At 32.8% G+C, this 26,063-nt stretch overlaps 2 protein-coding genes across 27 annotated transcripts in view; one reads left to right on the forward strand and one right to left on the reverse strand.

Moving 5' to 3' along the window:
* LOC143231006 (GTP cyclohydrolase 1-like) overlaps nt 1–14,776 on the forward strand; it is a 39,808-nt gene extending 25,032 nt beyond the window's left edge. Inside the window, exons 2-6 of the mRNA XM_076465431.1 lie at nt 6,166–6,275; nt 7,369–7,424; nt 7,813–7,844; nt 13,137–13,221; nt 14,365–14,776. Of these exons, the coding sequence (XP_076321546.1) occupies nt 6,166–6,275; nt 7,369–7,424; nt 7,813–7,844; nt 13,137–13,221; nt 14,365–14,491 (410 nt within the window). The 3' untranslated portion in view covers nt 14,492–14,776. The remainder of the gene's footprint in view (nt 1–6,165; nt 6,276–7,368; nt 7,425–7,812; nt 7,845–13,136; nt 13,222–14,364) is intronic.
* A 3,568-nt stretch (nt 14,777–18,344) lies between these two features.
* LOC143231007 (RNA-binding protein Rsf1-like) lies at nt 18,345–25,552 on the reverse strand. 26 transcript variants are annotated; one of them, XM_076465443.1, is made up of 5 exons: nt 25,479–25,552; nt 25,244–25,331; nt 23,324–23,866; nt 22,512–22,634; nt 18,345–18,672 (listed from the first exon to the last, which is right to left on the reverse strand). In XM_076465443.1, exon 3 carries the CDS (start codon nt 23,854–23,856, stop codon nt 23,332–23,334), a length of 525 nt encoding a protein of 174 aa, XP_076321558.1. In that variant the 5' UTR covers nt 23,857–23,866; nt 25,244–25,331; nt 25,479–25,552; the 3' UTR covers nt 18,345–18,672; nt 22,512–22,634; nt 23,324–23,331. The 26 variants fall into 26 exon arrangements, with proteins under 26 accessions (XP_076321558.1, XP_076321557.1, XP_076321567.1 ...); XM_076465442.1 differs by having other exon boundaries at nt 25,459–25,541; XM_076465452.1 differs by lacking the exon at nt 22,512–22,634 and adding an exon at nt 21,957–22,085 and having other exon boundaries at nt 18,345–18,668; nt 23,436–23,866; nt 25,436–25,537.
* Between the last annotated feature and the right edge of the window lie 511 nt (nt 25,553–26,063).

The raw sequence follows: 26,063 nt of genomic DNA on the forward strand, positions 1-26,063 counted from the left end.
GATAATTTTTTTTTGTCCGGTGAATTAAAAAACCCATTAGTCTTGCATCACTTGTGGGAAAAGTTTTGGAATGTCTGCTAAAAGATGCTTTATAAAGTCAATTTAGCAAAGTTTTTAGAATTTCATTGAATAGTCGACATAGTTTCACAAAGGGAAAATCATGCCTTACAAATCTTCTGGCATGCTTTGAAAATGTTACTGATTATGTAGATAAAGGTAAGGGTGTATATTCGGTATATCTAGTTTTTCAGAAAGCATTTGACAAGGTGCCACATCAAAGGATTTAAAAATTGTCACTACAGATGTGTGGGATACGTTAGCAAATTGAATAGAAGAGTGACTTGATGAAAGAAAGCAGAAGGTTGTTTCAAATATAGCTCAGTCAAACTGGATCAGTGTTAAAAGTTGAATTACCTCCGAGCTCAGTCTTAGAACCTATGCTCTTTTTGATTTACATCAATGACATAAATGAAGGAATAGTCGTTAGATGATTTAAATTTGCAGATGATATTAAGGTCTTGGATGTTACTAGTTGTAAAAAGGATGTTCCTGATTTACAAAAGAATTTTTAAATTATCTACTTAATTGGGCAAATAGGTTTTAATTATAATAATCTTGCGTTTTCGTAATTTGAATTATAATTTTTTATATGGATGTGAATAACCTTAACAGTGTCATGAAGGAAAGGGATCTTGGTGTAATAGTCGATTAATCTCTATAGCCATTTAAGCTATGTGCTGTTGCTAGTGGTAAGGCAGATGGGGTTTTAGGTTGTACCTACAGAGATATTGAACACTAGTAGAGGTTATAATTTCATTGTACAAATCATTGGTTTAGCCACAATTAAAATATTGTGTTCAGTTCTGGACCACCTACCACAGGAAATACATCGAATTATTGGAAAGGGTTCAGAGAAGAGTTACTGGAGTGGTGCCCGAGGTGGAGAGGTTGTCATTCAAGAGAGGCTGCAATCTCTCAAATTGTTTTCTATTTTTAAAAAGAATAGTTAGAACAGATTTGATTGAGGTGTTCAAGATCGTAAATGGAACTGATAGCGTTGATACGTCATCTTTTTTTTTTACATTTAACTGTGACAATTGTGGGATAAGGAGACCCAAGTATACGTGGCATGGTTTGAGTCATCTTCAGCTAAGACAGTTTTATTTTTCTAACATGGTGATTGGACTTTGGGATGGGTTGCCTTCAGATGTTGTAAAAGCAGTAAATTTTAAACTAGTTTAATAAAAAGCTTTCAGTATATAAATGATAAGGATTGGCTTTAAGTTTTTTGGCTTTTAAAATTTAATTTAGTTTAGAGTTTGAAACAGCCGAAATGGACTAACAGGTCTTGTGTTGTTCCAAAACGTTATTTTTACAATTTATAAAATCTTCTGTGTTACGATTCGGGCACTCTTTTCAGTTGTTCCCCACCCCACCCCTTCTGCGATTGCGAAGACTGCGGGGAACATTCTTATGCCACTTTCTTCTCTGTTTCCAATTTTCCATTTGGACCTGCTGTAAATGTTGAAGAAATAAAGTTAGTTCGAGCTGACAAACAATTAAATATGCCAAGCTTTGTTACTTTATGTGAAATCCGTAGATGTGGCTGTGTGTGGTAAATATGCTTTGATTTGTTTTGAATTTCGCGCAAAGCTACACGAGGGTTGTCTGCGCTAGACGTCCCTAATTTGGCAGTGTAAGACTAAAGGCAACTAGTTATCACTACCCACCGCCAACACTTGGGCTACTCTTTTACCAATAAATAGTGGAATTGACCGTAACATTATAACGCCCCACGGCTGAAAGGGCAAGCATGTTTGGTATGACGGGGATTCGAACCCGCGACCCTCAGATTATGAGTCGAATGCCCTTACCATCTGGCCATGCCGGGCTCTGGTAAATATGGCTGAGATTATTAGGCTTAGGTTCTTAAGTCTTTTTACAACATACAGCTACCAGTGAGTGCTTAATATTACAAAAACACTGCCTTTCAAAATTGTTCTAAAAATAATTTAACAGTAGTGACAGTACTGATATTTATTTGTATTAAATTGAATAATTTTACAGATTTACCACGTTCGTCTGAGAAATAAAATTGTGATATTCACCACAGATGTCGTTTGGTTTTTCTTAACCCATATTCTCGTTTATGGAATTTTTTGAGCTAGAAAGGACTCAAACCCCATCTGAAAATGACATGGCCAGGTGGACGGGGCGTTGTGAGGGTTGTGATTTCGAATCCCCGTCGCACCAAACATGCTCGTCCTTTCAGCCGTGAGTGCGTTATAATGTAACAATCAATTTTACTATTCGTCGGTAAAAGTGTAGCCCAAGAGTTGGCGGTGGGTGGTGATGACTAGCTGCCTTCCCTTTAGTCTTACACTACTAAATTAGGGATGGTAGCGCAGATAGTCCTTATATAGCTTCGCGCGAAATCCAAAAACTAACAAACAATATTATAAGAGGCTTACCTTTACTTCGTTGCTTCCTAACCCAATCTGTGCTTGTGAGGCTTAACTCAATCCACAGCAGATGCGTTCGGTGAATAAAAGAGCACATTAGGCCTCGATGTCACGTACTACATTTTCAGTTTAATCTTAGGTAAAAAAAAAAAAAAAAAGGAGATCTATGATATAATATCTTTTATTATTTTATTAATCTATTTCTTGTCCTGAAGCTACAAGTTAATGATAGATAAAATTAATATCTTACTCGATTCATCTTAATTTGGAAGACCGTCTTAACCTAAACTACAGGACTAATTATTTACATACCACTATGAAATTATTTTATATACAACACTGCAACTAGGGCTCCAAATGCTTGGTGTTTTAGTGAAACTGTTTCAGAGAAATTATTATAAAATAAACAAATTTTGCACAAAAGATCCACATATCTTAAGATAAGTATTTTTTCAAGTTGCCTATTTTCTAGAAAATAAAATCTTGATACAAAACCTGTTTGAAAGGTGTTCCTTACTTATTTTACATTAATAAGATATATTAATTACAAACATTCTTTCTTAAGATACGATTTCTTGTTTTGATGTTCAAATGAATAAACATCATTTAAAAACAAAGCTGTCATATTCAATACATATTTCTTCCTCTCGAAGTTTTAGATCATCTTAAAACTTTACAATTCAAACTTCTTTATATTATTATGATATTAGTTTTATAGGATTATTTTCTATTGTCAAAAAGTAATTAACACACACAAAACAAAATCTAAGGCATTGTCGTTTAATTTTAGAAGAGTGTGTTCGATACCATCCTGAAAGACTTTCAGGGTGAATGCTTCAACCACTCAACTTAACAAGGACATTCCACGTCTCTCACTCCTCGGAGACCGATTAGTTCACGTCTATTATTACGAGTAAACAGAGCTTGAAAGTCTCTCGCAACTTTTAGTATTCTTAATTATCAACTCTTATATTTGGCGTAGCCTAGGTAACATGGCTAAACTAAAATAGTTGCTTGTGCCGTAACCATAGCAACTGGTGCTATACAGGAAACTTTTCTCCGGAAAGCGTCAGTCCCAACTGTTGCTTTGATAGATGGAGTAGCTCGATGGTTGTCATTTGATAAGGAGAAAATGCGGTTATATGTATACTGTCGTATCGTTCGACTTCTGCGGTAAAAAGTTTCGTGCATACAAGGTTTCTGAATTCAGTGCGTTTCTCACGTATTCTGTGGATGATAGAGTTCAATTAAATTCAAAGCTAAACAAATTCCATTCCCATTTTGACCGAATTTTGCACGAAAGATCCATATTTTGTAAAATAAATACTAAAGTTTGTTTGAGCTGACAAACAATTAAATCTGGTAAATGTGACTGGGAGTATAAGGCTTAGATTCTTAAGTCTTTTTACAACATACAGCTACTAATGAGTGCTCAACATTATATTTTTTTAATAAATAGATACGGATAGATGTATATCGATTAATTATGTTTAATCGCTGCTACTCTTAGTGCCATTTCATCAGAACACGATTCGTTTCGAAACATTTTCTGTTGATGACTGGTTTGAGAAAACTTTGAAACATGTCCCTACTTCAAGGAGGTATACTGTAAATCATATTTAGTTATATTGTGCATGACAATTTATTACAACACTAACATTTTTTAAAGTTAATGGTAATCAATGCTCATTCACTTACAAGCACGAAATTAAATAATGGACTATCTGAGCCGCAATGTCCAAACCTCAAATTTTAGTTATAAACCTTCAAGTTTACAGATGGGCCACCGGAAAAGAAAACTTTAGACCAAAACTATGAAATCACCTAAAGCTACCTTTCGAATTTTAGGTAAATAGTCGTACATTTTAAGAGCTGATTTTTGTTTTTTTATTGTATATTTGTTAGCATCAGTTTTTAACTATTTGGCCACAAGAAACTAATTGTCCAAGTTTTTTTCTCTTTAAAAAGTACCTTATCACATGTCAATGTCAGTTTTTGACTGATTTAGAAGCATGCCAGTATCAGTTTTTGCCTATTTTGGTAGTTTTTTAGCATCAGTTCATAGATGTTTCATCATATTAATATTATTAGTTTTTGTGCTGTGTCTATAGCCTGTGCACATGAGAATCATACATACTCGTATAATAGCTTACAATTTGCAGAAAGGATGATGTATCTGGATTCGCATGGTATTCGTTTCAGATTTGCAACTGACCAAATTCCTCGAAATCTCAGTCGTTTTTCATCTTCACTTCATTCTTTTTTTTTAAAAAGCACACTTCTTGACGTTTATTTAAGCACTGAACTAGATGTTTTAAGAAAGTGTTCATTGCTATCGCTGATGAAAACTCTGTGAAGGTTAGTCGAGCTGAGGATAAAAAAAAAATTAAAAATTCGAGACTTATTTTTATAGCAAAACCACGTCAGGCTATCTGCTATGCCCACTGAAGGATGGCCTGGCATGGCCAAGCGTGTTAAGGCGTGCGAGTCGTAATCTGAAGGTCGCGGGTTCGCATCCCGGTCGCGTCAAACATGCTCGCCCTTTCAGCCGTGGGGGCGTTATAATGTGACGGTCAATCCCACTATTCGTTGGTAAAAGAATAGCCCAAGAGTTGGCGGTGGGTGGTGATGACTAGCTGCTTTCCCTCTAGTCTTACACTGCTAAATTAGGGACGGCTAGCACAGATAGCCCTCAAGTAGCTTTGTGCGAAATTCCAAAACAAACAAACAAACAAAACAATCCACTGAAGGAAATCGAACTCCTGATTTTAGTGTTTTTAAATTTTTAGACTTACCGCTGTAAGTCTAATTATCTCCGAAGGGAGATAATTCAAGTCTTATCGATACAAGCACAATAAAGTTTATATATAAAATCATAGTATTCTTGTTTAATGGTTCACATCACCATTTTTTCTAAGGGTGATTTAAAAACTACAAAATCAGATATATATTTGTTTTATTACTCTGGTACTATTAAGTATTTGGTGAAACTTAATTGAATGGGCGGCAACTTCCTACTGTAAAAAACTCAAGTATAGAGGAATACTCTGTCGAAGGAAGGATATTCAGTTTGTTTGTTTTTATTTCGAAATTTATTTTTACTGTACTGCGACAAAGAAACGATGTAAAATGCTCCGATTTTCAAAACCCTCATTGAAATTCCCCAGTGTTACGGCGGTAAGTCTGAAAAGTCGTGCCACAATAAACCGGGTTTCGGTATCCGTGGTGGGCAGAGTAGATATAGCCCATTACGTCGCTTTGTGCTTAATTCTAACCTCATTTAAAATGTTATAATATAATCTGTTTGTGTACAACCTTAAGAGGTTATTTTAATGTTATCTTTGTTTTATTTTTTACGTCGAGCATTATAAATAATTTACAAGTTATTTTTGGCGATTTTCTTCAAACTTCTGAATACATAAAACTAGTTCAATTTGAGCAACATTTTATATAAGACCAAAATAACAGGTATGGATATAAAGAAAAAAACTCTGACATACACATGGAAATGTTTTATGTTCAAAACGAACTAAGCTTAATTTTTTTTATAGGAAAGCTGAATATAATTACTTAAGTTAATTTCAAAGTGATGCGAAAGTGGACTCGACATAAGTTCATCATATATTTCATGATATATAGTTTGATGTGTGTATTTGTATTTTAAAACTCATTACACTATGATATTTTCATTGGTTTATTGTAGATGTCGTGAATGACGCCATTTTCGAAGAAGACCATGATGAATTAGTAATCGTCAAGGATATCGAAATGTTCTCCATGTGTGAGCACCATCTAGTGCCGTTCATTGGAAAGGTGAAACAGGCGTTTCCTCTCTTCCATATTAAAGCGCCAAGATAACTGTTGTGTTTAGAAATTCAGCTAAGTAAACACTTGTTTAGACTAACTCTTCTTATGATTGTTTTGATAACAACTCTTGTCTCTGAGGTTGGTTATTATGAAAAACGTAAATTAAAGTGTTTTTAATGAATACACTACAAATTATTTCAAATACATAATTAATTTGGCTTTAATAATGTTGTTTGGTGTTCACACAAATGACAGTTTATTTCGTCCATTTGCTGACACAAACGCTGTCAGGTTTATAAAACTACGGTCTTTGAACATAATAGAAAACTTGTATTAATTGTTAGATCAATTACACCATTTTTTTTTTAATTCAGTAAGCGGATTTTTCAATGCGCCATACAACAATAAATACCATGTTGCTAACGGAAAATAAATAGAGACAAATACGCAAGTTGTATATTAAAAATCCGAATTAGCAAAAGCGTACAAATTCACACTTTTAAAAGTGTATGAAAGAAAAATGTACGACAGAAAGATATAATACGTCTTTTTATGCACGATTTCATGCTTTTTTTCTCAGAGTAAAAATTAATATATTGCTAGTCGATATTTATCCATATCAATTTGTCTTGAAATAAAAATGAAATAGCACTCTTTCTAAAAGTATTACAACATTAATACCTTTGAGTATTTTTCTTGTAGTAAATTGTTTACTTAAAACCATGAAACAACTCTTTTTCCTTCATAGGCCAACATATTGCCGAATTGAAGCATAAGTTACATAATTAAGATGAAAATACTTTCTCGTTAATGTTTTCAATATGTATTCCAATTTAATTAGTGAAACAAATGTTCCTGTATATTTGTTTCAATTTCTTCTTTTCGTAAAGGTAATGCAATATAATGTTGTAACGTACACGATTTTGCTTTACTTATCTGATCACGTTTCATTCAAATACCAAAAAAAGACGAATCTGTTTTGAAAAACCTGATTAATAATTATATTTAATGAAGCATAATAATTTACTCTATAGTATTTTGAACTTCATGGGCATTAGGTAATGTTACGTGTCATGAATATTATATTTCGCATTTTCAGGTCTCGATTGGCTACCTTCCAAATAAGAAGGTCCTCGGTTTGAGCAAACTAGCTAGGTACGAACAATTTCTTTTTCTATCTACATAAATTAATAAGCTCTTGCCGAATTAATGCTTAAACAAGCCAAATACGTCTTTGCTAGTAGATAATGTTATTAGTTCAATAGACTATTTAATACCACAAGTTTATAACTGATATAAATTGTAGAACTTTTCATAAAAAGAATTGGAAACAGTTGTGAAAATTGGTTTAAACTTGTGTAATTATAGGTAGTTAGTGAAACAAATCTGCATAGTTTCGGTTTTAAACTGTTTTATATTTGTAATTATTTTGAATTTGCCCTTTTTAATAAATATTTTCCATTATACAAAGTACTGACATCAGTGTTGGTACCTGATAGTTACAATATACTAATTCGTTTTTCCCCTGTTTCTTTTTAAACAGAATAGTAGAAGTTTACAGCAGACGTCTACAAGGTACATGTTCTCCATATATTTTATATTTCAAAATGTATACGACACCCTTTTAGTTAACGAAATTTCATACAGTTTTCCAACAAATCTATAGTAACAAATACATTCTAACGTCATGACAGATTGCAATCAGATTATAGAATGTATTTTTCTCTACGTCTTTACATGTGATTTACTCAATGAATCTGCATGAAAATTTGTAATTTTTGTTATCTTAAATACTTACAGGATAAAAACAATTTAGCTAATAATTAAGATAACTGAGTTGCAATGTTTGATAACGTTTAATGATGTGAAACAGATGTGCTCACTGAAAAGATGTTTATTGTCTTCTTTCCAAACGTATTTCTTGCACGATTTATATGCTGATAGCATCTAATTAAACTTTGTTAATGACATTACACACTAACTCAAACTATTACCTGTTTTTAACTTTTTACTACTTAAAACCAATTCTTTATCACTCGTTAACTTTCCTTCTTTATCGAGTTAAAGACTACTTGCTGTTTAACAGCAGACAAAGCAATAGTGAACGATTTGTTTTAAAGAAAACTTATAATGCTAAAATCCGAGGTTCGACTATCCATGGTCAATAGAGCAAAACAAAATTGTCCGAGACTTTCTTACGTACTTCAGTTGCCATCTGATGGACTCTTATTTCATATGAGGGCTTTTCTCGTAAATGTTATTCTTGTCTAATCGTTCTTCTTAGCTGGACATAGTGTTACCCAGAATACAAGCTAACTTTAATTATTTTTCAAACTATAAATCTAGTGAATAACCATACTGAAAGTTGTAATAATGAGTTTTGACAATTTTTAACTAAGACGCGTTTACGATACGTTAACTCTGTGATTTATTTCTCGTGTTTTACGTTTCACCGCCATGTTAAAATTGTTGCAGTTGAGATATTTTTTTTAAATTCCACATATATGAAAAAAGAAAATACCTTGTATATTTATGCCAGTTCCTTAATACAAGTTTATATTTTCTTACAATAGCACAGCGGCATGTTTACAGAATTAACAACAGATAGCTTTGTGATTAATTACAAATAAAATAAAAAACACATTTGAGAATTTAAGATATTTCTTTAACGTCGATTTTTTAACTAAACAGCAATCTTAGAAAATCAAAATGTATTGAGACCTTCAGATATGATTAAACATTCTGTAAGGAACTAACATTAAAATTTGACAAGACATTTGATGTATTAAAATAACTATTTTCTCTCCGTAACTAATGGTTCAGTCGCAAGTGAAATGAAAATTATGTGAAAATTACATATATATAATGAAATAAATAACTTTAATACTATGATTTACATTAATTGTGAATAGCCGATTAAAATCAGCAGAATAAAACAATAATGAATTTAATATAAAATAACCTTTAAGAAGTTTTTCGCAAAATCTATTGTAACTCCCAATCGTTGCCTTAAATTCATAACAGATATTATCTTTAGTAATAGCTCCCAAATCCATTAGGAATATTCCATCTATCAGACAAAATCCAAACTCTGATATTAAACTAGCCAGCTATTATGAAAAACCAATTTAGGGTGAGGAGATGAGTGCTAATATTCACAATGTCTCAACTGCGACTGTCTTTGACTGTCTGCAGCCAGTTAGGGAAGGCATTCACCCTTAAAAGTTCTTATAATTCGTAAAGTAGAAATGAAATGAAATCATCCTACTATTTTTGCAATATGCCACTCTCAAACCCCGCCCTTACAAAAGAAATAAAATATCAATATTTCTAAATTATAATATTAAAATTAATATTTTCGTGTAGTTCGCACTCCCAACCTCCTCCATTTCTTTTGAATTTATTCAAGTATAACACATGTAAGCCAAGACAAGATCAGGTACTTAATGTTAGTCTTTCCGGTCGAGAATGATGAAAAATAAATAAATTTAGCTACTTAATTATATTTAGCCCCCTCTAGTGACAAAAAGTATTTTAGTTATCGAAAATTTATTTTTAAAAATATTTTCATATTTATTATGACGTGTAAAAAATTTCTTAAGTGCCAGTATTTATAGTTTTTACTTTCTAGTTTATTTACGAATGAATTAGTATTATCCACACAAGTAGTGTAATTATTATAAACTGATAATCATTTTATCTGATACATAATGAGGCCTTTTAAATTTCATACTTGGAATAACACTACTGGGGGTGTGTAAACTAAAAATGAAGATTTTTTTTTTAATCAACAACAGTCAACTTTGTTTGTTTTGTACTAAATTAATGTTAGTTGGCATGAACGTCATTGTTACTGCTTTTTCCGTTACGAGTTTTTCAAGATACCTTAAGTTGGCGGCCTGGCGTGGCCAGGTGGATTAAGGCGTTCGACTCGTAATCTGAGGGTCTCGGGTTCGAATCTCCGTCGCACCAAACATGTTTGCACTTTCAGCCGTGGGAGCGTTATAATGTAACGGTCAATCCTACTATTCGTTGGTAAAAGAATAGCCTAAGAGTTGGCAGTGGGTGGTGGTGATGACTAGCTGCCTTCCCTCTAGTCTTACACTGCTAAATTAGAGACGGCTAGTGCAAATAGCCCTTGAGTAGGTTTGTGCGAAATCCAGAAAAAAACAACAAAAAAAAAACAAGTTAAGTTTGGTGTAAAGTTTAAATTATTTATGACAATTAAACCGTTTATGTAACGAAATGTTACAACGTTTTTTGTATATAAAGAATTACTTAAATCTGTATTTAATGTGATTTTTATGCAATTTTGATATTGCATTTAAAACTGGTAATTAAGAAGATAAGTCTATAAGATAATAATAAGATAAGAAAATATATTCCGTTTCTTAATGGTTTTCTTTTTATTTGTAACCATAGTATTTTTCTTTAAGAGTACTTTTAATAAATTGAATTGTATTGTTAATTTCTTTAAAATTTGTGAATATAATTTTAATATATAGAGGTTTTTTGTTGTTCTGAATTAAGCACAAAGCTACACAATGGGGTATTTGTGCTGTGCCTGTCAGGAGAATCGAAACCCGGTTTTTAGCGTTGTGAGTCCGCAGACATAGCGCTGTGTCAGTGGGGGCACATATAATGGCAAAAGTAAATCATTCTTTATTAATTGAGGTAATATTAAATTGTTATTGAACTTTATTTATTTTTAAAGATATCGAAAGAAATATCTATTTTATACTTAGATGATTTAAAATTTCTTAATTTTGTGAAATTGATGAAATATAATTTTTTTTCCAAAAACGAAACTTAGAGGACAGCACATTTTTGCTTATTTCGATAATATAGTTGTCAATATTTTTTCGAAATCTTATGTTTCACATTTTTTACCTTTCTTTTCAATATTTTTTGCCAATATAGTAATTTTTACATGACTAAATAAATGTTTGTTAAAATTATCTATTTTAATGGAACGAGGAAAACCTTTTAATACTTTGAGATCTATGCAGGTTGATGCTTAGATGTAAAGGACCAGTTGTTTGTTTGTTTGGAATTAAGCACAAAGCTACACAATGAGCTGTCTGGGATCTGCCAATCACGGGTATCGAAACCCGGTTTCTAGTGGTATGAGTCTGCATACATGCCGCTGTGCCAGTGGGGGTAGGGTAGGGTAAGTTGTTTGTCTTGCATATTTAAGAACATATGTATCTCAACTTAATAAATAAATTGCGTTATTCATTTTACACAGTGGTATATTTTGCAGTACACATCGAAAATTCGTGGCTGCCGAACAAGTTACACATTCAGAACTATTGTAAATAAACTTTTCATGAATTTGAGTAGCATATTAAAACAACTGCCAAATAGTTAACTAGACTATTTAGTCAGATTGGTATAAAAATTCACAAAAGTAAAATTCCGAGATACGAGAAAAGAAAAAGGACGTTAAATCAACTTCTGAAAATCATTGTTCGTATAAAGTACTTCAGTACTCTTATGTACATTATTTATTAATAGACGATTAAAATTAGCACTATAAAATAATAAAACTTAATGTTTATTTTGTATTAAGAAGTTTTTCGCAAAATCCATTGTAAATCCCAATCGTTGCCTTAAATTTATAACAGATATTATCTTTGGTAATAGCTCCCAAATGCATTAGGAATATTTCATCTATCGGCCAAAATCCAAACTCTAATTGTTAAACTAGTTAGCTATTATGGAAAATGAATTTAGGAGCGGAGATAAGTGCTTACACTCGCAACGTCTCAGTTCCAAGTGCCATTGACTCTCTGCAGCCAGTTAGGGAAGGCATTTACCCTTTAAAGGTAGTCCTGAAGTATATGTGTTGTGGACTATTCTGCCTTCAAGGTTAATTTTCTTCAAATGGACAGTTAATAATTACATCATGTTGGATTTTGAGAAACCTGTTAAAATAATTAAATTGTGAGTAAAATAACATTAAACTTAATCAGCAGAATACAAAAAGGCCCAAATAAAGTTTTACACAATAACATCCTATACAGTGATTGGGTCTTAAGCAATAGATGACTATAGTACGTTCTCTGTCCAAGAATCTGAGAGAATCTTGCTGCAGGTTGTAGTTCCCTCACTACAGTACCAATCACTCTTGAATCTATGCGTTAATAGAGCTTTCAGCTTCGCTTAGGGAAAATAGTAACTTGATTTGATATTTCAGTCTCCCACTTTTTGGCCAGTCTCTTTCCTGTTTTATTGCCCTTATTTTCAGATAAGACAAAACACACAAGACAGTTCCAGCCAACCGTTGTTTTTGGATTGTCAAGACTTTCAGAGTAGACAAACATTGAATATGTTAGAATGTCATTTGTTTCTGTTCTTCTCTTATATCCTAAAATGATGAAGTTGATAAGAAAAATATCTGACACTCTGGTGTTTCATTAAAATACATTGCCTCAGTTTCTCCTAGCAGAACTATCTGTATTCAAGTCCAGCTGTCATTGAGATGTTCACATTGATCATTTCCAGTCCAAAAGCATGTCGCTTTACAGAGTTTCGGCCCACCTGCAACGTTCAGTATGGTTAAATGAATTTTAGTTGTCTAGTTCTTTGGTGCCAGAATCTCACATGAACTATCGTGAAACTGTAACGCATATTAGACACATGTACATAGGTCTTTAGCTAAATGATTGAGAATAACGCTTTAGTACTTTTTGTTCTTGGAACTTATAATGTAGTGAACAATTATATAATACATCCAAGATTTCAATTACTTCGAAAGTTTCATTATTTCACTTTAATTCATAATTTCCTTAATCTTAAGTCAATGATGTTTGCAGTATATAATCAAATAATTGTTTTTGTCACTTAAAAATATTTATTCAACAGTTCAAGAACGACTCACGAAGCAGATTGCTCTTGCTATCGTTGAGGCTATCAATCCTACAGGGGTAGGAGTTGTTATTGAAGCTACGTAAGTATATTGCATTATCATTTTGGTATATCTGCTTAAAAGTTGGAAACAGGAGTTGAAAGAACACCGAACTTCTACATGATTTCACAGTTTTCCCCTCTGATATTTAACAGTATTATAAAACAACTTCCATAAGTTGGCTCTATTTTAAGTTGAACTTGTTGTTTCTAAACATATGGCAGTCAATTATGACTGTTTGATTTTTGAAAAACCAGTTAAAAGAATTAAGTTGGGAGTAAAATAGAATTAAACTTAGCCGGCAGAATACAAAATGGTACAATTAAACGTGTTGCGTTATGACGTCAAGATTCAAGAACAATCCAGTTGATAAATATGTAATTGTTCATGATACTTATTCTCCTAAAATCAAAATTTAGAGGAATGTAATATTCCATAAACATTAAAGGTTTCAAATCAAAATATAGTGAATTGAGTTATGAAGTTGTCTAAAAACACACCTAAGCGTAGCAGCGAATCTTTTGAGCCAACACGAAAATGTGTCGTACTTTGTCTCCAGGATTTCAATTTTCCTGTAAATTGTAATAGATTTTCACTATCGGATGAGGAATTCAAGAGTGTTCATCAACTCACAGATGAAAAAGAACTGGAGATTTTTATTTTAATAGATGGAGAATTGTATTTCAATAAACTTTGACCGAGGTCATGGTGTCATTATAAATACAAAATCTAATTCTCACCAAAGTCGGTAAGTGATAAACGGAAATTGTAAGAACTAGTAAATTTTCCGTACATATGTCGGATGTCAAAGAATTAAACTCAAAAATTATTTGCACGTGCAAGTTGCAAACTAATCAGGTCTACAAGTCTAGAAAAACAAACTTCATTGTGGTAATAAATGTGTAAAATAACCAAAGAGAAGTATATTACCTACAGGTTGGATAGGTTTACAGCATTATCAAGATAAGTTTAACGTAGAGAGATAAACCACTCGAATGCCCCGCAAACCCCTATTTATTTCACACTCCAACTTTTCCTGATTCTACTATGTTACCAAAAAAGTATCCCTTTGGTTCGGTTGGTTCAATGATTCGTTACTATTATCTGTGGTATAATGCATTAATTTAAATTGTTTACCAAACACTAACAAGATGGCAGCATTCAATTTTATTTATGTTTTTGTAGTCACATGTGTATGGTGATGCGTGGTGTTCAAAAAATCAATAGCAAAACCTTGACCAGCACCATGCTTGGCTATTTTCGGGAAGACCCCAAAACCAGAGAAGAATTTTTAACCCTAATTCGACAATAAAGTTCCAGAGATTAATATATTTTTCAGTGTTTTAGGTATTTGAAATATTGATATTCAAAAAGGGTTGTATATTTTGCAAATTAATTTCTCTTATAATGGCAAATCGTTTATCGTGGTATTTTTTATATGTAAGTTTTATTAATTATATACTTTTAAATATTGTTCGTAAACAGTTTGGAGAAAGGATGTACATGAAACATTAAAAATTCAATCTCGGATATTGACTAAAATTATGGATGTAAAGAAAACTGTACATGGGAAAATAAAAAAAGCATATGAAAATGATCTGACAAAGCTAGTTATACTGTTTGGCATAGTGTGCAAGAACAATAAAAAGGAACAGAAATAAAAATTAGGAGAATGATATGTGGATGGTCAAGCCGACAACGTCCCACATCTGTATGATCTTTCACTGCCTACAAACGATTGTGGGAAGGTGACTGCTCTCAAAAGTAAAGAAGAAAACTGTATGAGTTATTTTTTTTTTTCCTTCAATTTGGAGAGCTATCACCTTCCCACAACGGTCTGCAGGCAGTATAGAACATTGGGGACTTGACCACCCACTTCGCGCTCTAATTTTTATTTCTATTTCTTCATTTTAATTATTCTTTACGTGAGACTGGCGAACGAAAGTTAAGACTGATAGACGGCTTATCCCTACCATAATGTGGGTCCTATTTCCGCAGTCACCTCCAAAACCTAGGCTACATTTTATATCCTACATTATAGCGTGTACCGTGGGAATCCTTTCAAATGGTGCATTTTTTGTTTATAACAAGCTATACATATAGAGACACACACGTTATAACGGAAAAGAAATCCTTTGCGTGTAATAGCTACTTTCAATACCTGAATAAACATTCTGTCAAAACCACGTTTTACTTATAGCTCGCCCCATATTGCAGCTACAGTAATTCAAAACAAGGGGCGATGACGTGGCTGATGAATATTTATCGGGTCTAGTTTGAGGAAGTTTCTGACGAGTTGGTATTTCTTATACCCCACAATTCTTGGACCACTTCCTCTACTATATTGCAGCAATACGTTTTTAATGCTGCAAATACTAATGTACACACATGTGCAGTGTTAGTACAGTAATTCCTGTACACCGAATCTGGCTCTAGATTTCTTTAGATCAACCGCGGCTCTATCTCTCGGATTTTGGGTATCATATGTACCCTGGAGGATCAGGTGTTCTTTGACCTATTCCTACTTCCTTTACTTATATTGTCAAGCAGTGTTGGTTGGTGTTGATTACTGCTTTAAGGTCAGAGTGGGCTGAATTACTCTGACTCTTTTCAGTGCAATGTCCATGTACTGGTATACACGTATAGGTGTTCCTTTGACCTATCAGTAGGAAGTCCAATTTGATGGTGCCCCCTCCTCTCTCTCTATATATATATATATTTATTTATTTTTTTGTTTAAAATCTATGCTGATCGCGGAGAGGTGGTTAGGACTATCTTCATGTATGAAGTACCTGTCGAGTTAGCATAATAATTCATTTTTGATCCAATTTTTTTAAAAATCAAAATAAGTTATTGTAGTAGGTAGGAGTCGATCTGGTAAGGTTGGTATGTTTGAATATTTGTATATGAATTTAGATGGTGTTGCGAGGAGTGTTTTGTAGCTTGGTTTTAATTATTTTTTCACTTACAGTTATCCAAGCTGGAGCTGCAGAGTCGATTACTAGTCTAATGTGCGTTTAGTATATTATCTGTTGATGCTCTACTATTGTTGCCAGTTAGACTCTTATCATAGTTAGTTCTTCGCCAGACTTTTTACTTTTAATTTCATTTACATGGTTAATCATGTTAATTTTGAGTCATAGGTTAGACCTAGAAATTTTGCTGAGGTGGCACTCTGAAATAGTGTTCCATTCATATATATTTCAGACTGTAGTTTTTTGCATTGTGTCAGCTTTGTAAAGACCAGTTGCGTTTTTATTTTTATTCTGTATTTTTGACAGTATTCGCTTATTCTATTTAGGTGTGGTTGCATGTTGGGGACTGCTATTGTTGGTGTTGTGGCACTTTTCCAGACTGCCACATCATCAGCGAACTGCGAGGAGAATCCATGATTAGGATTCTCCAATGGCAAATTGTTTACATACATGAAAAGTATAGGGCTAACCATAATCTCCCCGAGGTACACCAGCTTCTAAAGTACTTAGAAAAGGTTCCCTCTACATTTTCTATTTTTCCAAAAAGTTAGATAACCAGCGAATAATTCCAGACGGTAGTCCCCTTTCATTCTTACGGAACCATAGATCATTGCCATACACTGTCAAATGCTTTCCCAATGTTAAGAAAGTAGGCGACAGTGCAGTTTTTTATTAAAGCGCTATTATCTTTTCAGTTAGTCTGAGGATGTGGTCAGTTTGTTTAAATTTTCTGAATCCATTTTGGTCTTCTGGTAATTTTAACGTTATCTCCAAGAACGTAGTCTGTTACCGATTATTCTCCGAAGCATTTTGAAACACAGCTGGTCAGTAGCTATTAGGTTTACTGAATGGCTTTTCCTTCCTTATGAAACATTAAACATGCTTTCAAGAAACTGGTATGTATCCTGAGGATAGTGATAAGTTAAGTGCTTTTAGGTGGTCAATTTCGGACTTAAAAAAAAAAATAAGAGGATAACTATTTCATTTTCACCCAGACCTTTGTTTTCTGGTGCTTCCTAAATTCATGTATGGATATTTATGTCGTTAAGATCGTGTCTTCATAGTTTGCCTCAGATATACTTGGTGGGAAAATTGGTTCAAATTGTTCTTTATTGTTAAGTATATAATTTGTGACTGTGGTAAAAATAAGCCTTCACGCCTTGATCAGTATGTTTTAAGTGTATTCTGCAATTGTTCTTTGAAAGCTTCGGCTTTTTCTTTATTTGTATATGCTAGTGTTATTGTGTTCAAGGCGTAATCAGTTCGTTTGGTTGTTCAGAATTCCGTGAAACATTACTTGACGGTTATCCGAACTAGCCCTCTATATTTAACAAAAGAAGAGAGGGAAAGCAGATATTCATCACCACCTACTGTCAAATCTTAGGCTACTTTTAGCAACGAATTTTAACGCCCTGACACCTGAAAAAACGTATGGTGAAAAAGGGACTCGACCCTACGCCCCTCAAATTGCGAGTCGAGTGCTGGGGGTAAGCGTAGCCTAACTTCGGTGTTATTTTTAAGAATTAGTACAGAAATAAATGACCTTAATGTCAGTGAACTAAATTATCAATCAGCACCTTCACCATGATACTCTAGCGTTTTCAGTGTAGTTCCCTTACGGAAATGCTACAGATAATACTAGCTGAAACCCAGACTTCAAGAAATAAGTGACATCTAGCTGTTTGAATAGCCTATTCTCCAATATCACATTTTGAATTACAAGCCATTTTCTTTGGTTCTTGTATATTATGGTTGCTTTATCAATACAAATTCAGTACACTTACTCCCTGAATGTCGTATCTGCTTCTTCAGCAGTCATGGATCAGGTTTTCACAAAGGGCGAGACAGTCGCCTGCTTCTGTCCACTCACATCTTGCTAAATAGTCAGTCAATAAACAAACGATCTGACAAGTTCTGTAAAATACATTGTTTCTGACCAATGGACAGTGTTAAATATACCACTACTACACCAAAAGTTGTTTGAATGCTTCCACACTCTGGTAACAATCGGGTATCAAGGGGCTGAAATGACAGTCCAAAGAAAGCCAACATTTCATCTATAGTCATTTTAGCCCATTTCTACCCAATTACGAAACAGTATTAACAAATGCTTAAAATTTTTTATACAAATTCCAAATTTGGTCAACTTGCCTGCTAGACACTCAAAAATATTAAAGCATTAAACTCCAATAAAAGTGAAAATGATGTTTATTTTCAGTTTATTTCAAATGTACATTTACAAGTTGATGAAACCCACAGGACACGTGTTAAAGTATCTGAAGCTTGTGAAAGGTCCGTGGCTTTCAACAAATCTTGATATGACAACCAAAAGATGAAAAAAAAAAGGCTAATTTCATTAAAAAAGATGACATTCAAGAAATTCACAAGATGACTGATGAGACATTATGCTTCTGTCGTAGAACTATATGGCCTTTGACAAAACTCAAGGGCCTTAACTGACACGATAGCAGTACTTCCGAAGCTACTTCAAGGACACCTTGTAATCAGTAGAAACTGTCTGAAAGGAGTTTTTTGAATTACTAAATCATTGACTGATTTTGCTTGCAGTATAGAAATAAAGATTGAAAATTACCTAAAACATTAAAACACTGCTAAACCTTATTTTAGAATATTTTTTTTACCAAAATAAAGTAACAAGAATTTAATTTATGAAAACATCCACAAATCTAGTTATACAAGAACTTTTTTGTTGAGCAGAAATTTAATGGGTCACCTTAATAAACTACAATTGTTTGTTTTTTTACATATAAGGGCAATTGTTAAAATGTCTTAGCATAAGTAATTCTTAATGAGCAGTTGACTATTATATTCTTTAAATATAATTAACCAGGGTTGTATAAATCCAGTGTCCAAATATTTCTTAACCAGGTACTAAACTGAAGATTAAAATAAAATTTTAAATAATTCTCTTACACTTTCTACAAGTATGTATAGGATGTTTATTTTCATAATGTAGTTTAATCTTGGGGCTTCATGTTTTTTGTATGGCTACTAAAAAAGAGGTTAGTGTCCAAAAAGATAATACAGTAGTTTTTCTGCTAGACTAGGTCCCTTTGACACTGACCTCTGCAACAATGAAACAACCACAGATCTGAATACACAATAAAGAAAAACATTATTCAACAGTTTAGTAGAGCTATCCTGTCAAGTCCAGGTATCATTCTGTATGGTATTGTACCTGTTTTATAGAACATTTTAAAACTGAAGGCATTGAGTAGAGAGGAAAAAGTAAAGACATTATACATGAACATCTACAAGTTGCTGATGCCCTAAAGATAATTAGGAGTTAAGTTTTATTGTTTCATTATTTCAGTTGTATTAACTGAACTTTCCCTCCAACAAATGTTTTTTTTTTTTTTTTTTTTACAGCTGCTTGAACCACTTCCTAGTTATCAATGATACTACTTACCTCATAGTACCAGAAGAAAATCAGTGCAGTTAACTATACGTTTTTTTTTTTTACAAAAATAATTCACTGAACATTTAGACCTAAATCATTAAACTAATCTAATAACTCAAAAACAAATCTCAAATATAAAGTAAATTTACAACATCAAGTTTAAGAAAGATATTCAATCTTTCCTCAACACATCTTTTGACCCATGAAAATTGACTAAATGACCTCCATATTTCAGATATTAAAATGTAATTGAAGTAGCAATGGTACAGCACAAACTAGTAAGAAAAATATAACATATGTAGTATTAGCTATGTACAATATACTTAACTGGTTCAATATAATTTCAATAATTGAAGTTCACATAAATTTTGGAAAATGTATGGAAAACAACCCATAAGTCAATGTATTCCTTTTTTGGAGAGAACAGTATACACAGATAGCCCTAGTGTCATGACAGGAAGACATTTGGGAGTTGGAACAAGATTAATCACAAAACAAGCATAAAGGGCACTTACAAGTACATAATATGCAAGACAGAAACCAATGTTTTTTATTATATTGGTCACAAAAGCACCCAGCTTTGCTCAGTTTAGCAGTTATCTTTATCCAGAGCTGCGCATATATATATGCACACAAATATTGGAAGAGATGAGAAACAGATATAGCTGAAAGACTATGGCCAAGTTAACAGATGAATTACTCAGTGGATTAGAGCAACACACCTTTGTAACATAACCATGTGCTGTATGAAAAAAACTTACACAGGAAAGGATCAAAGATGAAAAACTTAACATGGATGAAATGTTTTAAAAACAGCCAAGAATGCATGTCAGAGCAGCAGGCCTACATCCAATAATTCTGTGGCTTCAACTTCACAAATCTATAATGAGAGTCAGCTATGAAAACAGTAATACTGACAGTCCTCAACTTCCAGATGTTTATGATTAGCTCTTCAACTTCAGTAAAGTTCTAAAATTTGCCAATTTGAAAACAGTACTACTGCAACATTCTTTGCAAGTAATTAATAAACCTTTCATTTATACCTGTACAGAACAGGTTTCATTAATCACTGAACTTGCATTTGTTTTATTGAAGTTTCTAGCAGTCCACAGTGCTTCAGAACCATGGGAGCAATATAATTAGTGGGTTAGAGGTGTACTGTTGAAGTAGTGTGGCAAAAATGGATAATCTGATAAAACTCTAAAACTAAGAGTGCCAGAAAAATCAGGTGTACCTGTAGAAGGGTTACTATAGCAAGTTAAAACACACAGCTCTGTCATCAAATCGTTGTTCACGATATATTGCTAACGGTTTCAGCAAAAATGTGTTTTGCTTTTCCAACTTAAACCCATAGTGGTTATTACACTTGCAGTCATGATGGACGAGTGAAAATGTGACTTCCAATGTAAAATAGAAGTCATTTAACAATAAACATTGCAGAGGACAATTTGCATCTTGCAATGAAGAAAATTTCATGAATGCATGACTAATTAAGATATTTTGCAATATTTGTAAGATGGTCTTTATAGATTTTCTTGCCAATCAAGGGAATATGTATTACCTGGTTGGATAAACAGCTGAATTCTATAAACTTGGGTGGTAGTAACAGTAAGGTGAATTAATATGAATTCCTCAGAATTAGTGCAACTAATCTATATCATTGCATCATACCCAATAACATCAAGAATTTACAAAAATACACATTAAACAACCATAGTTTAAAAATCCTGAAAGACCTGCAGAGTTAAGTATTCAACATCATGCTTTTACAAAATTTGAAGCAGTTGCAATTACCACATATACAATCATTATTTATACTTGCTTTTGCATATGAACTTAAAATCAATGTCACACTTGAAAATATTTTGATGAATACAGAAAGATATTTTGCTTTAGCAAGAAACTACACAATAATACAGCTGTGCCCTGTTCATTACTATGGGATTTAACCCTAGATGACAGCAAAAGTATTACAAGTACATACACTTATATCAAACCCCCATAAAGTGGTAAACACCTCCAATTTAAAGTTGAAAAACCATGTATTAAATATTTAAGTTTAAGATTAGTACAACTCCTTCATTAGATTAAAGCTTCCAGTGAAAAATCTAATCTGGGAGATCCTATTAAGGATACTTTTTAGTAGCAGTGGTCTCAAAAGTAATTATTCCAAAAACAAGAAAAACAAAATTAACTAGCAATCTTATAAAAAATGATCATTAATACAATGAGCCGAAAGCTATTCAAGCAGTTAAAGAGAAAACATCTGTTAGAAGAAAAAAAAACACATTAAGAATAAACATTCAGGGGCAACTATATGTAAACTAAGTGTGGATGTAAATACACCTAGCATAAACAAAGACTTCAAACATTATACTCACAGTCAGCATATGGCCCAAAACATCTTAATACATTAAAATTGAGCCAGAGAACAATACCAATTAAAAAGACATCTTGACTTGGTGGTAGAGCTTTAAACTAAAGCTTTTCACAAATACAGAAAAGTCTTTCTATGAAAATGATACAATAAACATCCTCAGAACATGCTAATACCAGAAAGAAAGTTATTAATAAAGCATAATGAATTATTCTAATGTACAAGATGAATCACTGACCTACTACCAGAACATAACATCATTCAAAATAGCCAGCAGGAAATGCGAAATAGATTAACGACAATACTGTACTCAATGGAGGTCACTATCATATGAACCAAATGCAACATCACTTGACCAACTTACCTTGTTGGTTCATGTCCTTGTGCCATGGGTTTCAAAAGCAAATACGACTAGTCTAAGAGAATTATGTACACATACATATTGTTTTGTACGGAAATATGGCAGCATTTTAATATAAGAGTAATTCACATGGCTAATTACTTACAGATTCTAAGACTTCTATTTTAGAACTATTAGCTTAATATTGTTTTTACTTACCTTTTTACTGAAAAAGGTGGCAAATATACCACAAGAAATGTGCATATGAGTTATTAAAGCAATGATTAACTTATTATAATTTCATCTCCTTTCCCATGTATTCTTAACAGAAAATGAATTATTCTGAAACAAAAGAAAACATGGAAAATATGAGAAACTGACATACTAACCTCTTAAAAGATTTTAAGGGCAAAATACATTAAACAATTGTTAGCACGAAACTAAACATTTAGAACTCAGTTTAAGGATATTTGCTTCGAAACAAGAGACTAGAAGTTATAGCTTCAGATAATGAAACAATATTGTAATATGACTACTGCATAGTTGTATCTGTGCACACTTGCATACAACTTTTAAAAAAGCATCTATAAAATGAAATATTTTAATTAAATAATCAAATGCAATCATTGTTCTGTTGAATTTGTATGCAACTACCTAAATGCAATATGGCCATATTTTTCTGTTTACTAACAGTTTCAAGTTAAAAGTGAAGAATTCTGCAAAAAAAAAAAATTGGAGGGTTGGATTTAGTAACTTTACAGGTTTATTATAAAGAAAAAGTTAAAATTATTTTTGCTGCGACCTGAATACCAGTCTACTTGCTTTACAGTGCAAAACTAAAGTAACTCAAATTACATGTCTATAGCAAAATCTAATTTTCATTTCCATTCTTATTAGGCTTAAAACCACAGGTCACTAATCTGATGTTCATATTAATGCCAACCATTGGCTCTACAGGCCAATTTACTGGCAAAAGATTTAGGCAAACACTAACATGACAAGAAAAACCAAGTGATGAAGGCTTTGCTCACATTGTAAACTATCTGTTACCAATAGGGGACCTGCTGCGGTAACTTGGTCCAGAGTTCTTGTAGTCATAAGAATCATAATCTCTGTCGTAGGAGTCAAAATTATCAAATCTACCTCCTCCATCACGTGACCTGTATCCTCCACCTCTTCGAGAAAAGCCACCATTGCCTCCATAACTGTCGTACGATGAGCCTCGTCTACCAAAATCTCCACGACCACCTCTGTAACCTCCACCACCTCTTCCTCTGGATCCACCTCCCCTGCCTCGGCCTCCACCTCTTCCACCACGTCTTCCTCTCGACATTTCTACCCTGATTCTTGTGCCATTGATAAGCTGACCATTCATTGCCTTTATTGCTTCATCAGCATCTTCTCTGTCATCAAACTCAACAAAGCCAAAACCAGGTGGATTCTGTGCTACCCAAACACTAACAATCTTTCCAACTTTTCCAAATTCTACTTCCAGGTCTTCTTTCTGGACATCTTGTGTAAGACCTCCAACAAAAACTCGTGTTCCACTATCACCCCTGCTCATCTTAAAAGGTCTGTTAAAGAAAAAAAAAAATGCAAGTTCAGAACAAGTTAGGGTACAAGTTGCTCTAGTTGGTGCAGCATGATCTAAAAGCAGCATTACTAACAAAAAGCAACCTCAAACTACAAGAAAAATCTTTAGAATGCATGTGATATCAAAGCTTTGTAAATCAAGCCATTCCTTTAAGAATTTAAATTCATATGTTTTATATCTCCAAACACATCTTAGGAACAAAGGAGAAAATTCAGTAAGTTTAATATTAAGTATTTCCAAATTTATTTTATCCTTTAATTTTATAATTCCCCTTTAACAGAACATGAGAAAAGAAAAGTACTGACAGGGGAATAATTTGCAAGTAAACATTTTGGTACAAATATTAAAAATTTAAGTACTGTAGAACCAGGTTATCAAATACTTACAATGATATTATGGAAAGTCCCAAGATATCAAAGAACCAATCCTTTATTTTAATAAAAAGAAGAAACATTATAAATTGCTCTCCCTAACTTTCCCAATGCGAGTATACTGCTCTTTTGAAAACAAAAGTAAAAAAAATTCTAATATGGATTTGTATTGCAAACTAAAACAGCCAAGATAAGGATGATTAAAAAGGTTAGATTTATATTACAGGATACATGGTGAGTGCACATGCACTGCATCAGTTCAGTTACATTAACTAGGCATGAATGGCCTTAAAATAAGTAGGGTTACAAGACAAGCTACTTAGACTACAGATTTGTATGCATCATAAGTTATTTTATCATGATAGTGTGTGTGTGTGTGTGTGTGTGATCACAAACTAAGCAGGCTAAAATGTGGTTACAATGAAAACTGAAGCATCTAACATTCTTCATCAGTATGTCGATTTTAATATTTAAGCTATATACGTAAATACCAACACGTTAAAATATGAATATATAATTCACAGTATTTTATAAGTAATTCAAATTAAATTGTGCTTCGCTAATGTATATACACTTCCCTACACTTAAGACAACTTCAGTAAGGTTTGAAAGCAGTATGAAAAAAACAATGAATAGGAAAATCTGACATAGTATTGCCTGATAAGTATTTCAATATTTTTTGATGTAATGCGATTTTAACTTCAGAGAAATCTTGCTGCAAATTCACTTCCAATGCTGCAATTAGTATAAAACTACTACTACTAGCTAATAAACAAAGCTTTCCAAAATCTGGACATAAATCTATCAATATACGAACAGTTGAGACATTTACTTTTCTTACTCGTTAGTATAATCTTACTATATAAAATAAAATAAAAGTTTCTTTCGACACGTACATCGCTAATAACAATACTTAAAATTCAATTGAAATCGTTATATTGAGCTTGTTACTACTATTACAATTATTAATATAAAAATATTATTACTTGTGGCGTTGCACTGATCCTACTCTTCAGGTTAGGCTTAACACAATAACGTTATTCAAACTTTTCCCAGGGTAATTTCTGGGTGACCCTAATAAAACACATTCAAAAATAACATATCAGACTTCTATTAACTACGGTATAAAAAAAAAAAAAGATACGAAAACATCAGCATAAATGTTAATTATAACATACCTTTCACTACAATCAAATCCTACCTTCTCCTACTTACTCTTACCTTCCCGCTCGAGTCTTTGTGGTAAGAATGACTATTAATATGTCCTTTCAAACCGGCTCAAACCGCTTCTCTAAACGGGGTTTTCAATTGTAAAATCAGATATTTTATTAAAGAAAAAGTATGAAAAACAAATATAACAATTTATAATGATTAACATACCAAAAGTTAATGAAATATCCTATAAATTTTCCCTTATTAGCTACGAATATATACGATAAATAGCTGAAATAGTAAATAGCTAAATACACTAGTTTTCTTGTACAGAAAGAATTCTCTTACGCTAAAACATAATTACAGGGTTATAAGATTTTTATTTTATTTCTATCATGACTTCTTGAACTTGTTTTTTTCTAACATCATGAAGATAATTACATGCAGTTTCTTCACATTACCATTATGTTTTTATACCACTCACTGCAGACATCTATGCACCATTGGTCCCCCCGCTGGCTCATCATGCATATTGTCATCTAGAAACTTTGTACAAAATTAAAAAAAAAAAAAACTACAACAACAACTCTGCTATTGAGGTCCATATATACTGTATCACATTGCATTTTTTTCCTGGTACAATATGCATTGTAA

Source organism: Tachypleus tridentatus, chromosome 10, assembly GCF_004210375.1.
Source record: "Tachypleus tridentatus isolate NWPU-2018 chromosome 10, ASM421037v1, whole genome shotgun sequence".
Taxonomy (NCBI): domain Eukaryota; kingdom Metazoa; phylum Arthropoda; class Merostomata; order Xiphosura; family Limulidae; genus Tachypleus; species Tachypleus tridentatus.